The 22008-nt window shown below is 48.4% G+C and overlaps 1 protein-coding gene across 1 annotated transcript in view; it reads left to right on the forward strand.

Moving 5' to 3' along the window:
* The window catches only part of LOC121438964 (dystrophin-like), a 689483-nt gene that overhangs the window by 439746 nt on the left and 227729 nt on the right, over positions 1-22008 (forward strand). Inside the window, 1 exon segment of the mRNA XM_041639468.1 lies at positions 20615-20675. Within this exon segment, the coding sequence (XP_041495402.1) occupies positions 20615-20675 (61 nt within the window).

Raw genomic sequence — 22008 nt, forward strand, 5'->3', positions numbered from 1 at the left:
AATGCCCTGCACTTCACACTGGATCTAATTGATGCATAGGCATAAAGACTAGGGTTTGGCATTGCTTTGCTTTTTAAATTTTAAGGAGAAAAAAACAATGAAGAACTGTAAGTAAGAAAGTTTAAGAAGCTTTTATTGGGGCTAGAGAGATGGATTAGTGGTTAAGAGCACAGGTGTGAGTTCAACCCAGCACCCACATGTCAGCTCACAGCTGTCTGTAACTCCAGTTGCAAGGGATGCCCACTCCTATCACTCTTGAGCATCAAGCATGCACGTGGTGCACACTTGTGTATGTAAAACACGTATAAGAATTCTTCTGGCACATAAATGCAAGCAAATCACCCAGAAGCATACAATTTTTTATTGAGCTCTACCTTTCTCTCTGCTCCTCTCTCTGCCTCTCCCCTCCCCTTCAACCCTCTTCCAAGGTCCCCATGCTTCCAATTTACTGAGGAGATCTTGTCTTTTTTCTACTTCCCATGTAGATTAGATCCATGTATGTATCTCTTAGGGTCCTCATTGTTGTCTAGGTTCTCTAAGATTATAATTTGTAGGCTGGTTTTCTTTATGTCTAGAAACCACTTATGAGTAAATACATATGATGATTGTCTTTCTGAGTCTGGGTTACCTCACTCAATATGATGTTTTCTAGCTCTATTCATTTTCCTGCAAAATTTCAAGCAGTCATTATTTTTTCCTTCTGTGTAGCACTCCATTGCGTAAATGTACCACATTTTCCCTATCAATTCTTTGGTAGATGGTCATTTAGGTTGTTTCCAAGTTCTGGCTATAACAAACAATGCTGCTATGAACATAGTTGAGCACATGTCCTTGTGGTACGATTGAGCATCCTTTGGATATATACCCAAAAGTGGTATTGCTGGGTCTTGAGGGAGGTTGTTTCCTAATTTTCTGAGAAATCGCCATACATATTCAAAGGGGCTGTACAAGTTTTCACTCCCACCAGCAATGCAGGAGTGTTCCCTTTACCCCACATCCTATCCAGCATAAGTTGTCATCAGTGTTTTTGATGTTGGCCATTCTTACAGGTGTAAGATAGAATCTCAGGGTTGTTTTGATTTGTATTTGTCTGGTGGCTTAGGATGTTGAAAAGTTTTTATTTAACTGGAACTTGGATTTTTATTTCTTTTTTAATTTTTCCAATTATTTAATAAGTATATTGTGATAATTTCTCTGACACATAAATGGAATTTTTCCTCTGGATGTTGAACAATGCAAAGTTAGTCATAGACATGTCTAGGTAGATCTGGCTGTTAGCTGTGCTGAGTATCGTGGATTTTCTTGTGTATTATACAGTTGAAAGTTCCCTCTTCATTTTGCCTATTTGATACCAAGTCTTGCTATGTAGCCCAGGCTGGCTCCCAACTCTACTTCTTTTGCTATAGCAAGTCACTTAACCAAGCTGTAGAACCTACAATCATCTCCAGCACAATTCCTTTGAAGAGATACCTAAGAAAGAACCATCTAGAGAAACAAACTGGTTTTTCTGTTACAAGAGGGGATACCTCCTCCTCGGAATCCGAAAAAATTTCCGGTTCATTATCATGATAAATAACTAAGAAAAACGATGAGAGAAATCACAAAGCCTTGGTTCTTGGAGACCTTTAAGGAAGGAATACCCTTTCTTTTGTCAGTGTAACCATTCATACCCTCACAGCCAGCAAGGGTGAGACCACCAAATACTCTCTTCTTCCTTATATATACATGACACGATTTTCAAGAAGAGACTTCACTAATCAGCCAAGAGGATCACTGCCTCTCCATCATGCTTCCTACAAAGCCAGGCTTGGGTTGGTAGAATCTCAAAACCTCAGATCTGACCAGATAGCCTGCATAGTCTAGCCCATGTTTTCAAAGCAAATATTATTTACAAATGTGAAGTAATCAGGGTTTAAAAAAACTGTAACCCAGAGAAGCAGGGGGAAAGGCAAGTAGAGAGTTGGCAGAGAATGACAAAGGCGGGGTGAAAAGGCAAGAGGGGAAAGCAAGGTGAAGAGAAAAGAATATAAAAGGACCGAGAGAAATGGAAGACAAGGGACTATTTCAAAGCAACAGCTAAATGTCTTTTTTCTCCGTCTTTTTTCTCTTTTTTTAAGGATTTCTGTCTGCAAAAAAAAATGATATAAGCATAATTACCTGCTAAATACAAATCCATTTCTTATATCATTTAAATGACATATCTCCAAGGGACAAAGCCTGGTTAAAGGTTGGGTAATGCAATCTCTCTATTACTCTATATAAAACAAAGAAGCTGGAGTTTCATTATCCTTAAATTGTCTGGCATGGGGCAAGTTAACTTTTAGTAGAAGCTGTTCTTTCATATTCTACAGCGGAGTCAAGGATATATTAGCTTTGATGTTTTCTTCCTTCTCAATACACTGGGAATTTACTGTGAGATTTTCAGTGAAGGCAGTAATAGCATCAGCTGTGCTTCCAGTTATTAGAGGGATGAAGACACAGAAATGCACACACACACTCACACACAATCACACACACTCGCACACACTCACACAGACTCACTCACACTCATACTCACTCACACACACTCACAAACACACTTGTACACACTCGCATACTCACACACACTCACACACACTCACACACACACTCACACAAACTGGCACACGATCACACACACTCGCACACACTCGCTCACACTCGCTCACACCCGCACAGACTCGCTCACACTCACACAAACTCGCACACACTCACACACACTCACACACACTCGCACACACACTCACATACACTCGCACACACTCACACACTCACACATACACTCACACACTCACACACACTCGCACACTCACACACACTCACCCATACACTCACACACACTCGCACACACGCACACACACACTCACACAAACACACACTCACACACACACACTCACACATACACTCACACAAACTCACACACACACACTGACACTCGCACACACTCACACACACTCACATACACACTTGTACACACTGGCACACTCACAGACACTCACACACACTCACACACAATCGCACACATACTCGCACACGCACACACTCGCACACACTCAAACACACACACTCGTACACACTGGAACACTCACAGACACACACACTCACACACAATCACACACATACTCGCACACGCACACACTCGCACACAATCACACACACTCGCACACCCTCGCACACACACTCGCACACCCTCGCACACACACTCGCACACACACACTCGCGCACACTCGCACACACTCACGCACACTCGCGCACACTCGCGCATACTCACACTCACGCACACTCACACACACGCACACACTCACACACACTCGCACACACTCACGCACACTCGCATACACTCGCACACACTCGCGCACACTCACCCACACTCACTCACACTCAATCACACTCGCGCACACTCACTCACACTCGTGCACACTCACACACACTCGTACACACTCGCACACTCACAGACACACACATACTCGCACACACTCACACACACTTGCACACACTCACACACATGCTCGTACACACTCACACACACTCACACACACTCACACACACACTCAAACACACTCGTACACACTAGCACACACTCACACACACTCGCACACACTCACACACACTCGCACACACACTCGCATGCACACAATCTCGCACACACTCACACACACACACTCGCACACTCACACACACTCGCACACACTCACACACACTCGCACACACTCACACACTCACATACACACTCACACAAACACACTCACACACACACTCACACATACACTCACACAAACTCACACACACACTCACACTCGCACACACTCACACACACTCACACACACACTCGTACACACTGGCACACTCACAGACACACACACTCAAACACAAACACACTCGTACACTCACACACACACACTCGCGTACACTCGCATACACTCGCACACACTCGCGCACACTCACCCACACTCATTCACACTCAATCACACTCGCGCACACTCACTCACACTCGTGCACACTCACACACACTCGTACACACTCGCACACTCACAGACACACACATACTCGCACACACTCACACACACTTGCACACACTCACACACATGCTCGTACACACTCACACACACTCACACACACACTCAAACACACTCGTACACACTAGCACACACTCACACACACTCGCACACACTCGCACACACTCGCACACACACCCGCACGCACACACTCGCGCACACTCGCGCACACGCACACACTCACACACATGCTCATACACACTCACACACACTCACACACACTCGCACACACACTCGCACGCACACACTCGCGCACACTCACACACACTCCCACAAACTCACACACATGCTCGTACACACTCACACACACTCACACACACTCGCACACACTCACACTCGCACAAACTCGCTCACACTCACACACAATCACACACACTTGCTCACACTCGCACACACACACACTCACACAATCTCGCACACACTCACACACACACTCGCACACTCACACACACTCGCACACACTCGCACACACTCACACACACACTCATACACACTGGAACACTCACAGACACACACACTCGCACACAATCACACACACTCGCACACCCTCGCACACACACTCGCACACCCTCGCACACACACTCGCACACACACACTCGCGCACACTCGCACACACGCACACTCGCGCACACTCGCGCATACTCACACTCACGCACACTCACGCACACTCACACACACGCACACACTCACACACACTCGCACACACTCGCGCACACTCGTATACACTCGCACACACTCGCGCACACTCACCCACACTCACTCACACTCAATCACACTCGCGAACACTCACTCACACTCGTGCACACTCGACACACTCGTACACACTCGCACACTCACAGACACACACATACTCGCACACACTCACACACACTTGCACACACTCACACACATGCTCGTACACACTCACACACACTCACACACACTCAAACACACTCGTACACACTAGCACACACTCACACACACTAAAACACAATCGCACACACTCACACACACACCCGCACGCACACACTCACGCACACTCGCACACACTCACACACATGCTTGTACACACTCACACACACTCAAACACACTCGCACACACACTCGCACGCACACACTCGCGCACACTCACACACACTCGCACACACTCACACACATGCTCGTACACACTCACACACACTCACACACACTCGCACACACTCACACTCGCACAAACTCGCTCACACTCACACACACTCACACACACTTGCTCACACTCGCACACACACACACTCACACAATCTCGCACACACTCACACACACACTCGCACACTCACACACACTCGCACACACTCGCACACACTCACACACACACTCGTACACACTGGAACACTCACAGACACACACTCGCACACAATCACACACACTCGCACACACACGCACACACACTCGCACACCCTCGCACACACACTCGCACACACACACTCGCGCACACTCGCATACACTCGCACACACTCGCGCACACTCACCCACACTCACTCACACTCAATCACACTCGCGCACACTCACTCACACTCGTGCACACTCACACACACTCGTACACACTCGCACACTCACAGACACACACATACTCGCACACACTCACACACACTTGCACACACTCACACACATGCTCGTACACACTCACACACACTCACACACACACTCAAACACACTCGTACACACTAGCACACACTCACAAACACTCGCACACACTCACACACACTCGCACACACACTCGCACGCACACAATCTCGCACACACTCACACACACACACTCGCACACTCACACACACTCGCACACACTCACACACACTCGCACACACTCACACACTCACATACACACTCACACAAACACACTCACACACACACTCACACATACACTCACACAAACTCACACACACACTCACACTCGCACACACTCACACACACTCACACACACACTCGTACACACTGGCACACTCACAGATACACACACTCACACACAATCAAACACATACTCGCACACGCACACACTCGCACACAATCACACACACTCGCACACCCTCGCACACACACTCGCACACACACCCTCGCGCACACTCGCATACACTCGCACACACTCGCGCACACTCGCGCACACTCACCCACACTCACTCACACTCACTCACACTCGCGCACACTCACTCACACTCGTGCACACTCACACACACACTCGTACACACTCTCACACTCACAGACACACACATACTCGCACACACTCACACACACTCGCACACACTCACACACACTCGCACACACTCACACACATGCTCGTACACACTCACACACACACTCAAACACAAACACACTCGTACACTCACACACACACTCGCGCACACTCGCATACACTCGCACACACTCGCGCACACTCACCCACACTCATTCACACTCAATCACACTCGCGCACACTCACTCACACTCGTGCACACTCACACACACTCGTACACACTCGCACACTCACAGACACACACATACTCGCACACACTCACAGACACTCGCACACACACTCGCACGCACACACTCACACACACACTCGCACACTCACACACACTTGCACACACTCACACACATGCACGTACACACTCACACACACTCACACACACACTCAAACACACTCGTACACACTAGCACACACTCACACACACTCGCACACACTCGCACACACTCGCACACACTCGCACACACACCCGCACGCACACACTCGCGCACACTCGCGCACACTCGCACACACTCACACACATGCTCATACACACTCACACACACTCACACACACTCGCACACACACTCGCACGCACACACTCGCGCACACTCACACACACTCGCACACACTCACACACATGCTCGTACACACTCACACACACTCACACACACTCGCACACACTCACACTCGCACAAACTCGCTCACACTCACACACACTCACACACACTTGCTCACACTCGCACACACACACACTCACACAATCTCGCACACACTCACACACACACTCGCACACTCACACACACTCGCACACACTCGCACACACTCACACACACACTCGTACACACTGGAACACTCACAGACACACACACTCGCACACAATCACACACACTCGCACACCCTCGCACACACACTCGCACACCCTCGCACACACACTCACACACACACACTCGCGCACACTCGCACACACGCACACTCGCGCACACTCGCGCATACTCACACTCACGCACACTCACGCACACTCACACACACGCACACACTCACACACACTCGCACACACTCGCGCACACTCGCATACACTCGCACACACTCGCGCACACTCACCCACACTCTCTCACACTCAATCACACTCGCGCACACTCACTCACACTCGTGCACACTCACACACACTCGTACACACTCGCACACTCACAGACACACACATACTCGCACACACTAACACACACGTGCACACACTCACACACATGCTCGTACACACTCACACACACTCACACACACTCAAACACACTCGTACACACTAGCACACACTCACACACACTCGCACACACTCGTACACACTCACACACACACCCGCACGCACACACTCGCGCACACTCGCGCACACTCGCACACACTCACACACATGCTCGTACACACTCACACACACTAAAACACACTCGCACACACACTCGCACGCACACACTCGCGCACACTCACACACACTCGCACACACTCACACACATGCTCGTACACACTCACACACACTCACACACACTCGCACACACTCACACTCGCACAAACTCGCTCACACTCACACACACTCACACACACTTGCTCACACTCGCACACACACACTCACACAATCTCGCACACACTCACACACACACTCGCACACTCACACACACTCGCACACACTCGCACACACTCACACACACACTCGTACACACTGGAACACTCACAGACACACACACGCACACAATCACACACACTCGCACACCCTCGCACACACACTCGCACACCCTCGCACACACACTCGCACACACACACTCGCGCATACTCGCACACACTCACGCACACTCGCGCACACTCGCGCATCCTCACACTCACGCACACTCACGCACACTCACACACACGCACACACTCACGCACACTCACACACACTCGCGCACACTCGCATACACTCGCACACACTCGCACACACTCACACACACTCGCACACACTCACACACTCACATACACACTCACACAAACACACTCACACACACACTCACACATACACTCACACAAACTCACACACACACTCACACTCGCACACACTCACACACACTCACACACACACTCGTACACACTGGCACACTCACAGATACACACACTCACACACAATCAAACACATACTCGCACACGCACACACTCGCACACAATCACACACACTCGCACACCCTCGCACACACACTCGCACACACACCCTCGCGCACACTCGCATACACTCGCCCACACTCGCGCACACTCGCGCACACTCACCCACACTCACTCACACTCACTCACACTCGCGCACACTCACTAACACTCGTGCACACTCACACACACACTCGTACACACTCTCACACTCACAGACACACACATACTCGCACACACTCACACACACTCGCACACACTCACACACACTCGCACACACTCACACACATGCTCATACACACTCACACACACACTCAAACACAAACACACTCGTACACTCACACACACACTCGCGCACACTCGCATACACTCGCACACACTCGCGCACACTCACCCACACTCATTCACACTCAATCACACTCGCGCACACTCACTCACACTCGTGCACACTCACACACACTCGTACACACTCGCACACTCACAGACACACACATACTCGCACACACTCACAGACACTCGCACACACACTCGCACGCACACAATCTCGCACACACTCACACACACACTCGCACACTCACACACACTTGCACACACTCACACACATGCTCGTACACACTCACACACACTCACACACACACTCAAACACACTCGTACACACTAGCACACACTCACACACACTCGCACACACTCGCACACACTCGCACACACACCCGCACGCACACACTCGCGCACACTCGCGCACACTCGCACACACTCACACACATGCTCATACACACTCACACACACTCACACACACTCGCACACACTCGCACACCCTCGCACACACACTCGCACACACACACTCGCGCACACTCGCACACACGCACACTCGCGCACACTCGCGCATACTCACACTCACGCACACTCAAGCACACTCACACACACGCACACACTCACACACACTCGCACACACTCACACACATGCTCGTACACACTCACACACACTCACACACACTCGCACACACTCACACTCGCACAAACTCGCTCACACTCACACACACTCACACACACTTGCTCACACTCGCACACACACACACTCACACAATCTCGACACACTCACACACACACTCGCACACTCACACACACTCGCACACACTCGCACACACTCACACACACACTCGTACACACTGGAACACTCACAGACACACACACTCGCACACCCTCGCACACACACTCGCACACACACACTCGCGCACACTCGCACACACGCACACTCGCGCACACTCGCGCATACTCACACTCACGCACACTCAAGCACACTCACACACACGCACACACTCACACACACTCGCACACACTCGCGCACTCTCGCATACACTCGCACACACTCGCCCACACTCACCCACACTCACTCACACTCAATCACACTCGCGCACACTCACTCACACTCGTGCACACTCACACACACTCGTTCACACTCGCACACTCACAGACACACACATACTCGCACACACTCACACACACTTGCACACACTCACACACATGCTCGTACACACTCACACACACTCACACACACACTCAAACACACTCGTACACACTAGCACACACTCACACACACTCGCACACACTCGCACACACTCACACACACACCCGCACGCACACACTCGCGCACACTCGCGCACACTCGCACACACTCACACACATGCTAGTACACACTCACACACACTCAAACACACTCGCACACACACTCGCACGCACACACTCGCGCACACTCACACACACTCACACACACTCACACACATGCTTGTACACACTCACACACACTCACACACACTCGCACACACTCACACTCGCACAAACTCGCTCACACTCACACACACTCACACACACTTGCTCACACTCGCACACACACACACTCACACAATCTCGCACACACTCACACACACACTCGCACACTCACACACACTCGCACACACTCGCACACACTCACACACACACTCGTACACACTGGAACACTCACAGACACACACTCGCACACAATCACACACACTCGCACACCCTCGCACACACACTCGCACACCCTCGCACACACCCTCGCACACACACACTCGCGCACACTCGCACACACTCACGCACACTCGCGCACACTCGCGCATACTCACACTCACGCACACTCACGCACACTCACACACACGCACACACTCACACACACTCGCACACACTCGCGCACACTCGCATACACTCGCACACACTCGCGCACACTCACCCACACTCACTCACACTCAATCACACTCGCGCACACTCACTCACACTCGTGCACACTCACACACACTCGTACACACTCGCACACTCACAGACACACACATACTCGCACACACTCACACACACTTGCACACACTCACACACATGCTCGTACACACTCACACACACTCACACACACACTCAAACACACTCGTACACACTAGCACACACTCAAAAACACTCGCACACACTCACACACACTCGCACACACACTCGCACGCACACAATCTCGCACACACTCACACACACACACTCGCACACTCACACACACTCGCACACACTCACACACACTCGCACACACTCACACACTCACATACACACTCACACAAACACACTCACACACACTCACACACACACTCGTACACACTGGCACACTCACAGATACACACACTCACACACAATCAAACACATACTCGCACACGCACACACTCGCACACAATCACACACACTCGCACACCCTCGCACACACACTCGCACACACACCCTCGCGCACACTCGCATACACTCGCACACACTCGCGCACACTCGCGCACACTCACCCACACTCACTCACACTCACTCACACTCGCGCACACTCACTCACACTCGTGCACACTCACACACACACTCGTACACACTCTCACACTCACAGACACACACATACTCGCACACACTCACACACACTTGCACACACTCACACACACTCGCACACACTCGCACACACTCGCACACACACTCGTACACACTGGAACACTCACAGACACACACTCGCACACAATCACACACACTCGCACACCCTCGCACACACACTCGCACACCCTCGCACACACACTCGCACACACACACTCGCGCACACTCGCACACACTCACGCACACTCGCGCACAGTCGCGCATACTCACACTCACGCACACTCACGCACACTCACACACACGCACACACTCACACACACTCGCACACACTCGCGCACACTCGCGCACACTCGCATACACTCGCACACACTCGCGCACACTCACCCACACTCACTCACACTCAATCACACTCGCGCACACTCACTCACACTCATGCACACTCACACACACTCGTACACCCTCGCACACTCACACTCACACACACACTCGAACACACTCGTACACACTAGCACACACTCACAAACACTCGCACACACTCACACACACTCGCACACACACTCGCACGCACACAATCTCGCACACACTCACACACACACACTCGCACACTCACACACACTCGCACACACTCACACACACTCGCACACACTCACATACACAATCACACAAACACACTCACACACACACTCACACATACACTCACACAAACTCACACACACACTCACACTCGCACACACTCACACACACTCACACACACACTCGTACACACTGGCACACTCACAGATACACACACTCACACACAATCAAACACATATTCGCACACGCACACACTCGCACACAATCACACACACTCGCACACCCTCGCACACACACTCGCACACACACCCTCGCGCACACTCGCATACACTCGCACACACTCGCGCACACTCGCGCACACTCACCCACACTCACTCACACTCACTCACACTCGCGCACACTCACTCACACTCGTGCACACTCACACACACACTCGTACACACTCTCACACTCACAGACACACACATACTCGCACACACTCACACACATGCTCGTACACACTCACACACACACTCAAACACAAACACACTCGTACACTGACACACACACTCGCGCACACTCGCATACACTCGCACACACTCGCGCACACTCACCCACACTCATTCACACTCAATCACACTCGCGCACACTCACTCACACTCGTGCACACTCACACACACTCGTACACACTCGCACACTCACAGACACACACATACTCGCACACACTCACAGACACTCGCACACACACTCGCACGCACACAATCTCGCACACACTCACACACACACTCGCACACTCACACACACTTGCACACACTCACACACATGCTCGTACACACTCACACACACTCACACACACACTCAAACACACTCGTACACACTAGCACACACTCACACACACTCGCACACACTCGCACACACTCGCACACACACCCGCACGCACACACTCGCGCACACTCGCGCACACTCGCACACACTCACACACATGCTCATACACACTCACACACACTCACACACACTCGCACACACACTCGCACGCACACACTCGCGCACACTCACACACACTCGCACACACTCACACACATGCTCGTACACACTCACACACACTCACACACACTCGCACACACTCACACTCGCACAAACTCGCTCACACTCACACACACTCACACAAACTTGCTCACACTCGCACACACACACACTCACACAATCTCGCACACACTCACACACACACTCGCACACTCACACACACTCGCACACACTCGCACACACTCACACACACACTCGTACACACTGGAACACTCACAGACACACACACTCGCACACAATCACACACACTCGCACACCCTCGCACACACACGCGCACACCCTCGCACACACACTCGCACACACACACTCGCGCACACTCGCACACACGCACACTCGCGCACACTCGCGCATACTCACACTCACGCACACTCACGCACACTCACACACACGCACACACTCACACACACTCGCACACACTCGCGCACACTCGCATACACTCGCACACACTCGCGCACACTCACCCACACTCACTCACACTCAATCACACTCGCGCACACTCACTCACACTCGTGCACACTCACACACTCTCGTACACACTCGCACACTCACAGACACACACATACTCGCACACACTCACACACACTTGCACACACTCACACACATGCTCGTACACACTCACACACACTCACACACACTCAAACACACTCGTACACACTAGCACACACTCACACACACTCGCACACACTCGTACACACTCACACACACACCCGCACGCACACACTCGCGCACACTCGCGCACACTCGCACACACTCACACACATGCTCGTACACACTCACACACACTCAAACACACTCGCACACACACTCGCACGCACACACTCGCGCACACTCACACACACTCGCACACACTCACACACATGCTCGTACACACTCACACACACTCACACACTCGCACACACTCACACTCGCACAAACTCGCTCACACTCACACACACTCACACACACTTGCTCACACTCGCACACACACACACTCACACAATCTCGCACACACTCACACACACACTCGCACACTCACACACACTCGCACACACTCGCACACACTCACACACACACTCGTACACACTGGAACACTCACAGACACACACACGCACACAATCACACACACTCGCACACCCTCGCACACACACTCGCACACCCTCGCACACACACTCACACACACACACTCGCGCACACTCGCACACACTCACGCACACTCGCGCACACTCGCGCATACTCACACTCACGTGAAGTAATAAGGGTGGCGGGGCTGCGTTCCCAGCACCCCCGGCCGCCTGCCCGGCTAGCTTATGCCCAAAATAATTACACAGACACTGTATTCTTTTAAGCACTGCTTGGCCCATTCTCTTCTAGGCTAATTCTCACATATTAATTTAACCCATTTCTAATCATCTGTGTTGCGCCCCTGGTGCGCTTACCGGGGAGATTCTAGCCTATGTCCATCCTGGGTCGGAGCTTCAACCTGGGAGCGGGGCATGGCATCTCTCTCAGGCGTCTGCTCCCGAGCGGAGAGCTGTGGAGTCTCTGACCTCACTTCCTCTTCCTCCCAGCGTTCTGTCCCGTCTTCTCCTCCCACCTATCCTCCAACCAATAAAATGGGCCAGGGCAGTTCCTTTATTAGCCAATGACCTTCCTCCATCATTTCCCCTTTTTCGGTTTAAACAAAAAAAAAAAAAGCTTTAACTTTAACATAGCAAAATTACATATAACAAAACAGTTATCAAGTAAAAGTTACAATAATCTTTATCATAACTAAGGAAAACTATAACTATAACTAACTATTCTTAACTCCATCAAAGACTCCAGAAAGATACAATACTACCTAAGCAAACAAGAAAAAAGCAACTTTTAAAACTCTAGAAATGACAGAGACATCTCGCTGCCTGGACAGTCACCCAAAGTTCCTCTGTACCGTTGGGGCATCCATCTTCAGTCTTCAGGCCCATGGTATCCAGCAGACATTTTCATAAAGCAGGAAAATTCAAAGTCAGTTCAGTCACTATCTGTTGTGTCCTGCAGAATGTCTCACAGACTCTTTCATGAATCAGGAACCCCGAAAGATCATCTCACCTTAGGCAAGTTCAGTAGTCCTCTCTCTGTGGGTTCTCTGTGTCCAGTTTATGTAATAGTCCAGGCAAGAGCAGTTTCTTGCTAAAATGGCTATCAAACTCCATAAGGATCCTCTTCGATGCCCATCTTCCTCTTGAAGTAGATTGGTGCTGCCAGGAGCAGAGTGTCTCATTGTCATGAAAAGTCCGAAATTATTAAAACATTTAAAATGCCATATTCTATAATCTTTGAAAAATATGAAGAATGCCTATCTAAAATATATCTACACACATCTAGAAAATCTTAACTAACATGACTACAAACTTGACTATTATGATTATCTATTAACAATCTATATTTCTAATTATACATTACATTTTTAAATGAACTACACAATCACAGTTCCTTAATCAAGATCAGAAACACATATACATATAACAAAATTGACCTTAAATCACTAAAACAAAATCCATATCAATGTAAATTATTCATATCTCTATCATATCCCCCTTTAAATGTAAAAGAACATTTATAAACAATATTTGGGAATATGGGCGCAGTTATTTCTCTCCAAACTGCTTCCTGCTGAATGGGGGCGTCGTTAATTAGGTCTTTCATGGTATAACCTGTGTGCTAGTTTCATCTCAGTTGGCAGTTGAGTGAAGCAATTTTCTGAAGATGTTCACTGCAACCCTTCAGGAGGGCGTGGTCCATCATACCAAATCGGAATAGAAGAAATGAACAGCATCTCATCCTCTGTGAAAACAAAATAAGAAACTCCTTTCCAAAGCATCATGTCCTTAGATCCCAATTCAAAATATCTATGTTGGATTAGTTCAGCAGCATTTATAAACAAGTATCTTTTAGCATCTGTTTCTCCTTCCTCAGCATTTAAACAATTCAAAGAGAGCATAATAGCATACAGTATCAAAATTCTCTGTCTATTTTCCATCTTTGTACAGCTTTGTTTTAACCTCTATTTTGTTTATTTTTACTTTTAACTTTTTGCTTTTTGAGACAGGTTCTCTGTATCTTTGACCTGAAGTAACTCTGTAGACCAGGCTGTCTTTGAACTCTCAGAGATCCGCCTGTCTCTGCCTCCCAGGCATTGGGATTAAAGGTGTACACTACTACACCTTGAACTCACAGAGATCTGTTTGTCTCTGCCTTCTAGGCACTGGGATTAAAGGCGTGTGCTACCACACACAACAACTCTCTTCCTTTTTTTGTTTTTTACTTTAAGAACTTCAACTTTTAGTCTGCATATATTTTTAACACACTTTAAACCATTCAGAAATTTTCTCTGTCTTTGAATCTCTCTTTACTGTATATCTCTCTTTTTCTGACCACATGAATCTTTAATTTACCAAGCAATCTCAGTAGGACTAAAGGCGTGGCTTTGCCAGCTAGATCCAGTCCATTCCTTAGCTTTCCAGCCTCATGGCTGAGGTACTGGCTATAGCCAGCAAGCGAGCTACAACAGACAACACTCAAGTCCTCTCTCGGTAGCCGGCCCTCCTGCCTCAAATAGTCAGAGTTTGCCCTGGCAGGACGGCCCAGAAAGCCGGCATTTTTAAACGGCGCAGCTTTTTTCCTGCTATGTCTGAAAACCGAAAAGCATGTGTTCAGCTTTTCCTCAACACCGTTTAAGTGTATCGTGGCAGGACCTCTTAATGATCTGCAGGCTTTGCAGCTAAAGCTGAGTCAGGAAGCCTCTCTTAGATGAGGCGCTTGCTTGCCTCTAGCAAGCAGAGTAGAACCGAGAAATTGCTGCTACCAAGAAACCATGCACAATGCTTTCATTTTGTTCTAGAATTACTTCCCAAGCTGTCTCAGGCTTTATGTGGAAGCAGTTGCCCCACGTTGGGCGCCATATGAAGTAATAAGGGTGGCGGGGCTGCGTTCCCAGCACCCCCGGCCGCCTGCCCGGCTAGCTTATGCCCAAAATAATTACACAGACACTGTATTCTTTTAAGCACTGCTTGGCCCATTCTCTTCTAGGCTAATTCTCACATATTAATTTAACCCATTTCTAATCATCTGTGTTGCGCCCCTGGTGCGCTTACCGGGGAGATTCTAGCCTATGTCCATCCTGGGTCGGAGCTTCAACCTGGGAGCGGGGCATGGCGTCTCTCTCAGGCGTCTGCTCCCGAGCGGAGAGCTGTGGAGTCTCTGACCTCACTTCCTCTTCCTCCCAGCGTTCTGTCCCGTCTTCTCCTCCCACCTATCCTCCAACCAATAAAATGGGCCAGGGCAGTTCCTTTATTAGCCAATGACCTTCCTCCATCACTCACGCACACTCACGCACACTCACACACACGCACACACTCACACACACTCACACACACTCGCGCACACTCGCATACACTCGCACACACTCGCGCACACTCACCCACACTCACTCACACTCAATCACACTCGCGCACACTCACTCACACTCGTGCACACTCACACACACTCGTACACACTCGCACACTCACAGACACACACATACTCGCACACACTCACACACACTTGCACACACTCACACACATGCTAGTACACACTCACACACACTCACACACACACTCAAACACACTCGTACACACTAGCACACACTCACACACACTCGCACACACTCACACACACTCGCACACACACTCGCACGCACACAATCTCGCACACACTCACACACACACACTCGCACACTCACACACACTCGCACACACTCACACACACTCGCACACACTCACACACTCACATACACACTCACACAAACACACTCACACACACACTCACACATACACTCACACAAACTCACACACACACTCACACTCGCACACACTCACACACACTCACACACACACTCGTACACACTGGCACACTCACAGACACACACACTCACACACAATCAAACACATACTCGCACACGCACACACTCGCACACAATCACACACACTCGCACACCCTCGCACACACACTCGCACACACACCCTCGCGCACACTCGCATACACTCGCACACACTCGCGCACACTCGCGCACACTCACCCACACTCACTCACACTCACTCACACTCGCGCACACTCACACTCGTGCACACTCACACACACACTCGTACACACTCTCACACTCACAGACACACACATACTCGCACACACTCACACACACTCGCACACACTCACACACACTCGCACACACTCACACACATGCTCGTACACACTCACACACACACTCAAACACAAACACACTCGTACACTCACACACACACTCAAACACACTCGTATACACTCGTACACACTCACACACACTCGCACACACTCACACACACTCGCACACACTCACTCACACTCGCACAAACTCGCTCACACTCACACACACTCACACACTCTCGCACACACTCACACACACACTCGCACACACTCACACACACTCGCACACACTCACACATTCACACACACTCGCACACACTCACTCACACTCACACACACTCGCACACACTCGCACACACTCACACACTCACACACACTTGCACACACTCACACACTCGCACACACTCGCACACGCTCGCACACACGCTCGCACATACTCACACACATTCACACACACTCACACACAATCACAGACACTCACACACAATTGCACACACACCCACTCGCACACACTCGCACACACTCACACACACTCACACACACTCGCAACACTCGCACACACTCTCACACACACAATCATACACCCACACTCGCACACGCTCGCACACACTCACACACACTTACACACACTCACACACTCACACACGCTCGCACACACACACTAGCACATACTCGCACACACTCACACACTTACACACACTCGCACATGCTCGCACACACACACACACTCACACACACTCACACACACTCACACACACTCTCAACACTCGCACACACTCTCACACACACAATCATACACCCACACTCGCACACGCTCGCACACACTCACACACACTTACACACACACACACTCACACACGCTCGCACACACACTAGCACATACTCGCACACACTCACACACTTACACACACTCGCACATGCTCTCACACACACACACACTCACACACTCACACACACACTCACACACTGGCACACACTGGCACACACTTGCACACACTCACACACACTCACGCACACTCATGCACACTCATGCTCACACATGCTCACACACACACACTCGCACACACTCACACACTCACACACACACTCACACACTGGCACACACTCACACACACTCATGCACACTCATGCACACTCACGCTCACACATGCTCACACACACACTCGCACACACTCGCACACACTCACACACACTCACGCACACTCATGCACACTCACGCTCACACATGCTCACACACACTCGCACACAATCGCACACAATCGCACACACTCACTTATGCTCGCACACACTCACACTCACACACACACTCGCACACACTCACACACACTCACACTCACACACACACTCACACACACAGTGAATTAATAGATCATGCTTTTTATATTTCTATTTCAAATGATATCACAATCCTGTCATTTGTTTTGTCTGTACAAAATGCTGAACCCAGGATACACAGGATGTATGATTCTTGAAATTCCCATATCTTCAAACTTTATTCTAGAGGAAGTTACAGTGCCTTTTCAACAGGATTATTTTGTCTTCAGGGGAGAAAATATCAGACATAAGCAGTACGTAAAAGATACTTTTAGTGGATCAGCTTTAGTAAAGAGGGGGGGAACCTACTAGTTAAGCATTTAAAAGAGTTGAAAAGTTATAATTGAAAAATTATAGCACACACCTATAACCCTAGCTACCCAGGGAGCCAAGAAAGGGGAATCATAAGTTCAAGGTCAGTATGACATACAGAATGGGGCCTCACCTTAAAATTTAAAAAAAATGAACAGTTTAAAGATAATTGGTTTGACTTATGTATAATAAAGTTGTTAAATGAATTCCGAGTACAAGCAGTACACATATATGTGACCAGAGTGTGAATAAAATTTTATTATCCTTTGCTATTATCAGGTGTCATTCTGTCACCTTTGCTTGTCTCTTCTAATAATATGGTGAACAATTGACATTTTAAAATACCCAATTAAGCATGTAATTGGTAAATGGATTTGGATCCTCTTTAATCAAATAAAAATAAGCATACCAGATTAATAAGCATACTATCTCCATTTCAATAACTTAGAATGCAAATATATCGCAAGGGGATGTTTCATCTGATAAACTAATAAAACCCAGTCAATCAAATAACAAAATATTGAAAAGCAACAACAGGAAATATAAGGGAAGCACTCGGTGGAGCAAAGCCATCAGTCTGTTGATTCATTTTCTTTATTTCTAGTATAGGGTTAGCAGTAGAAAGATCCTCCTGGCCCTTTGCATTAATTTTTGTGCCTGAATATGTTCAATTTTACTTAGTGTAGGCCCGAAATTTCACAACAGCAGATTAACGCAGCCTATCTTCATGAGCAATTGAGCAAACAGACCAATATCAGTGTAAAATTGTGATTCTGATGCTATAATGCTGTCTTTCCTGTTTGTCATGAATTTGACCTCTTTGCCTTTCTTTTTCATCCTTTCGCAGCTTCGGTCCAGGGTCCCTGGGAGAGAGCCATCTCACCAAACAAAGTGCCCTACTATATTAAGTAAGTCAAAAGGATTACTTTCTTAAAGGAGCATTTATTTTATCTGATCTGTATATTCACAAAGAAATTTTAAAGTGGTTACCTTCTTCTGCAATACCTATTTCTTTTTATTCCTAAGGAAGCTTAGATAGTAAACTCATGCTGAAATTAGCCCTGTAAATTTGCTGATGTGATAGGGAACCACTTTCAGGAACAATGCATTTAATGAAGCATATAAGGTGTGTTTTTGAGAGTGAGAAGAATTTTCACAGTAGAACAAAAAACCTAGGTAATATCTGTGATGGTGGGAGTGATTATTTGACAGAAAAATATTATTTATGTAGGGGGATTCTTCATTTCTTTTTCAGACAGAGGTGGGAGATTTACAAGTGATATTTACAAAACTGTTTAAATGAATTATTTGTCACATAACCCACAGGCAGACAGTACAGAATTTGTGGAGCTGAGCTGTTCATTCTCAACATGCAGTTCTCAGCCTTTGTTACCTAATAATAGCATCAGAGTGGAACTCTTTTTCCTGGGACCATTTGTGTCAGTCAATGGAAAAGAGTCAAAGGATGGATGTCCTATGAAACTTAAATTATGATATATTGAGTCGACACAGAAAAGGAAGGAGAAGGAATATTGAGTTATTATGATGGTTTAACAGTCTCTCATCAATCGTGCAGGAGTCTAACTTCAATCTAACTTTGAATTGGCTACTCCCAACAACAATTGGAAATAATTGGTTTCGTCAAGCGGTCTTCAGTCACAGCTAAAGTCTTTGAACTTTCTTTTGGCATGAGTCTGAATAAAAATATGAAATATTTCCCCGGTTTTTTCAGCATGCCATCTTTTATCGAGGATGTTTTTATTCTTCCGCTACCCATCAATTTTTTATAATTCAGTTCCAAAACAATAGCTACAGCCCTAGATCTTCATTACTTCAGTTCTCAAGAAATGTGATTTCATGCCTCTATTTTGTTAACTCAAAATAATGACAATGAAGGGACTTTTGGGGCTCTCTAAAGTAAGACATATTCTTCAGGAAGATGGTTTAACTTTTATTTTATTAAACTTTTCTCAAATAAGATAGCTTTTAACCTTAAATTCTTTAATATGTTTTAATCCTACTTTACAATTTTCTTCTTTCTCAAAAGTTTTGTGAACATGTTCATTTATTGACTCTAAATTACATATTGTAAACACCAATTTAAGGTACATGTTTTACTAAATAATGTGTAGATTTGAACGTGTGTGTGTATTTTTATGGAACCTTTTGTTCAAAGCCTTTGTAGTGATTTACTACCTCAGTGTTTTTGTCAGTGCGGATTTCGTTTCTGATTAAGATATC

Source organism: Microtus oregoni, unplaced genomic scaffold (genome assembly GCF_018167655.1).
Source record: "Microtus oregoni isolate MIOR12 unplaced genomic scaffold, Mior012 000059F_ref0000304, whole genome shotgun sequence".
In the NCBI taxonomy this organism is placed as follows: domain Eukaryota; kingdom Metazoa; phylum Chordata; class Mammalia; order Rodentia; family Cricetidae; genus Microtus; species Microtus oregoni.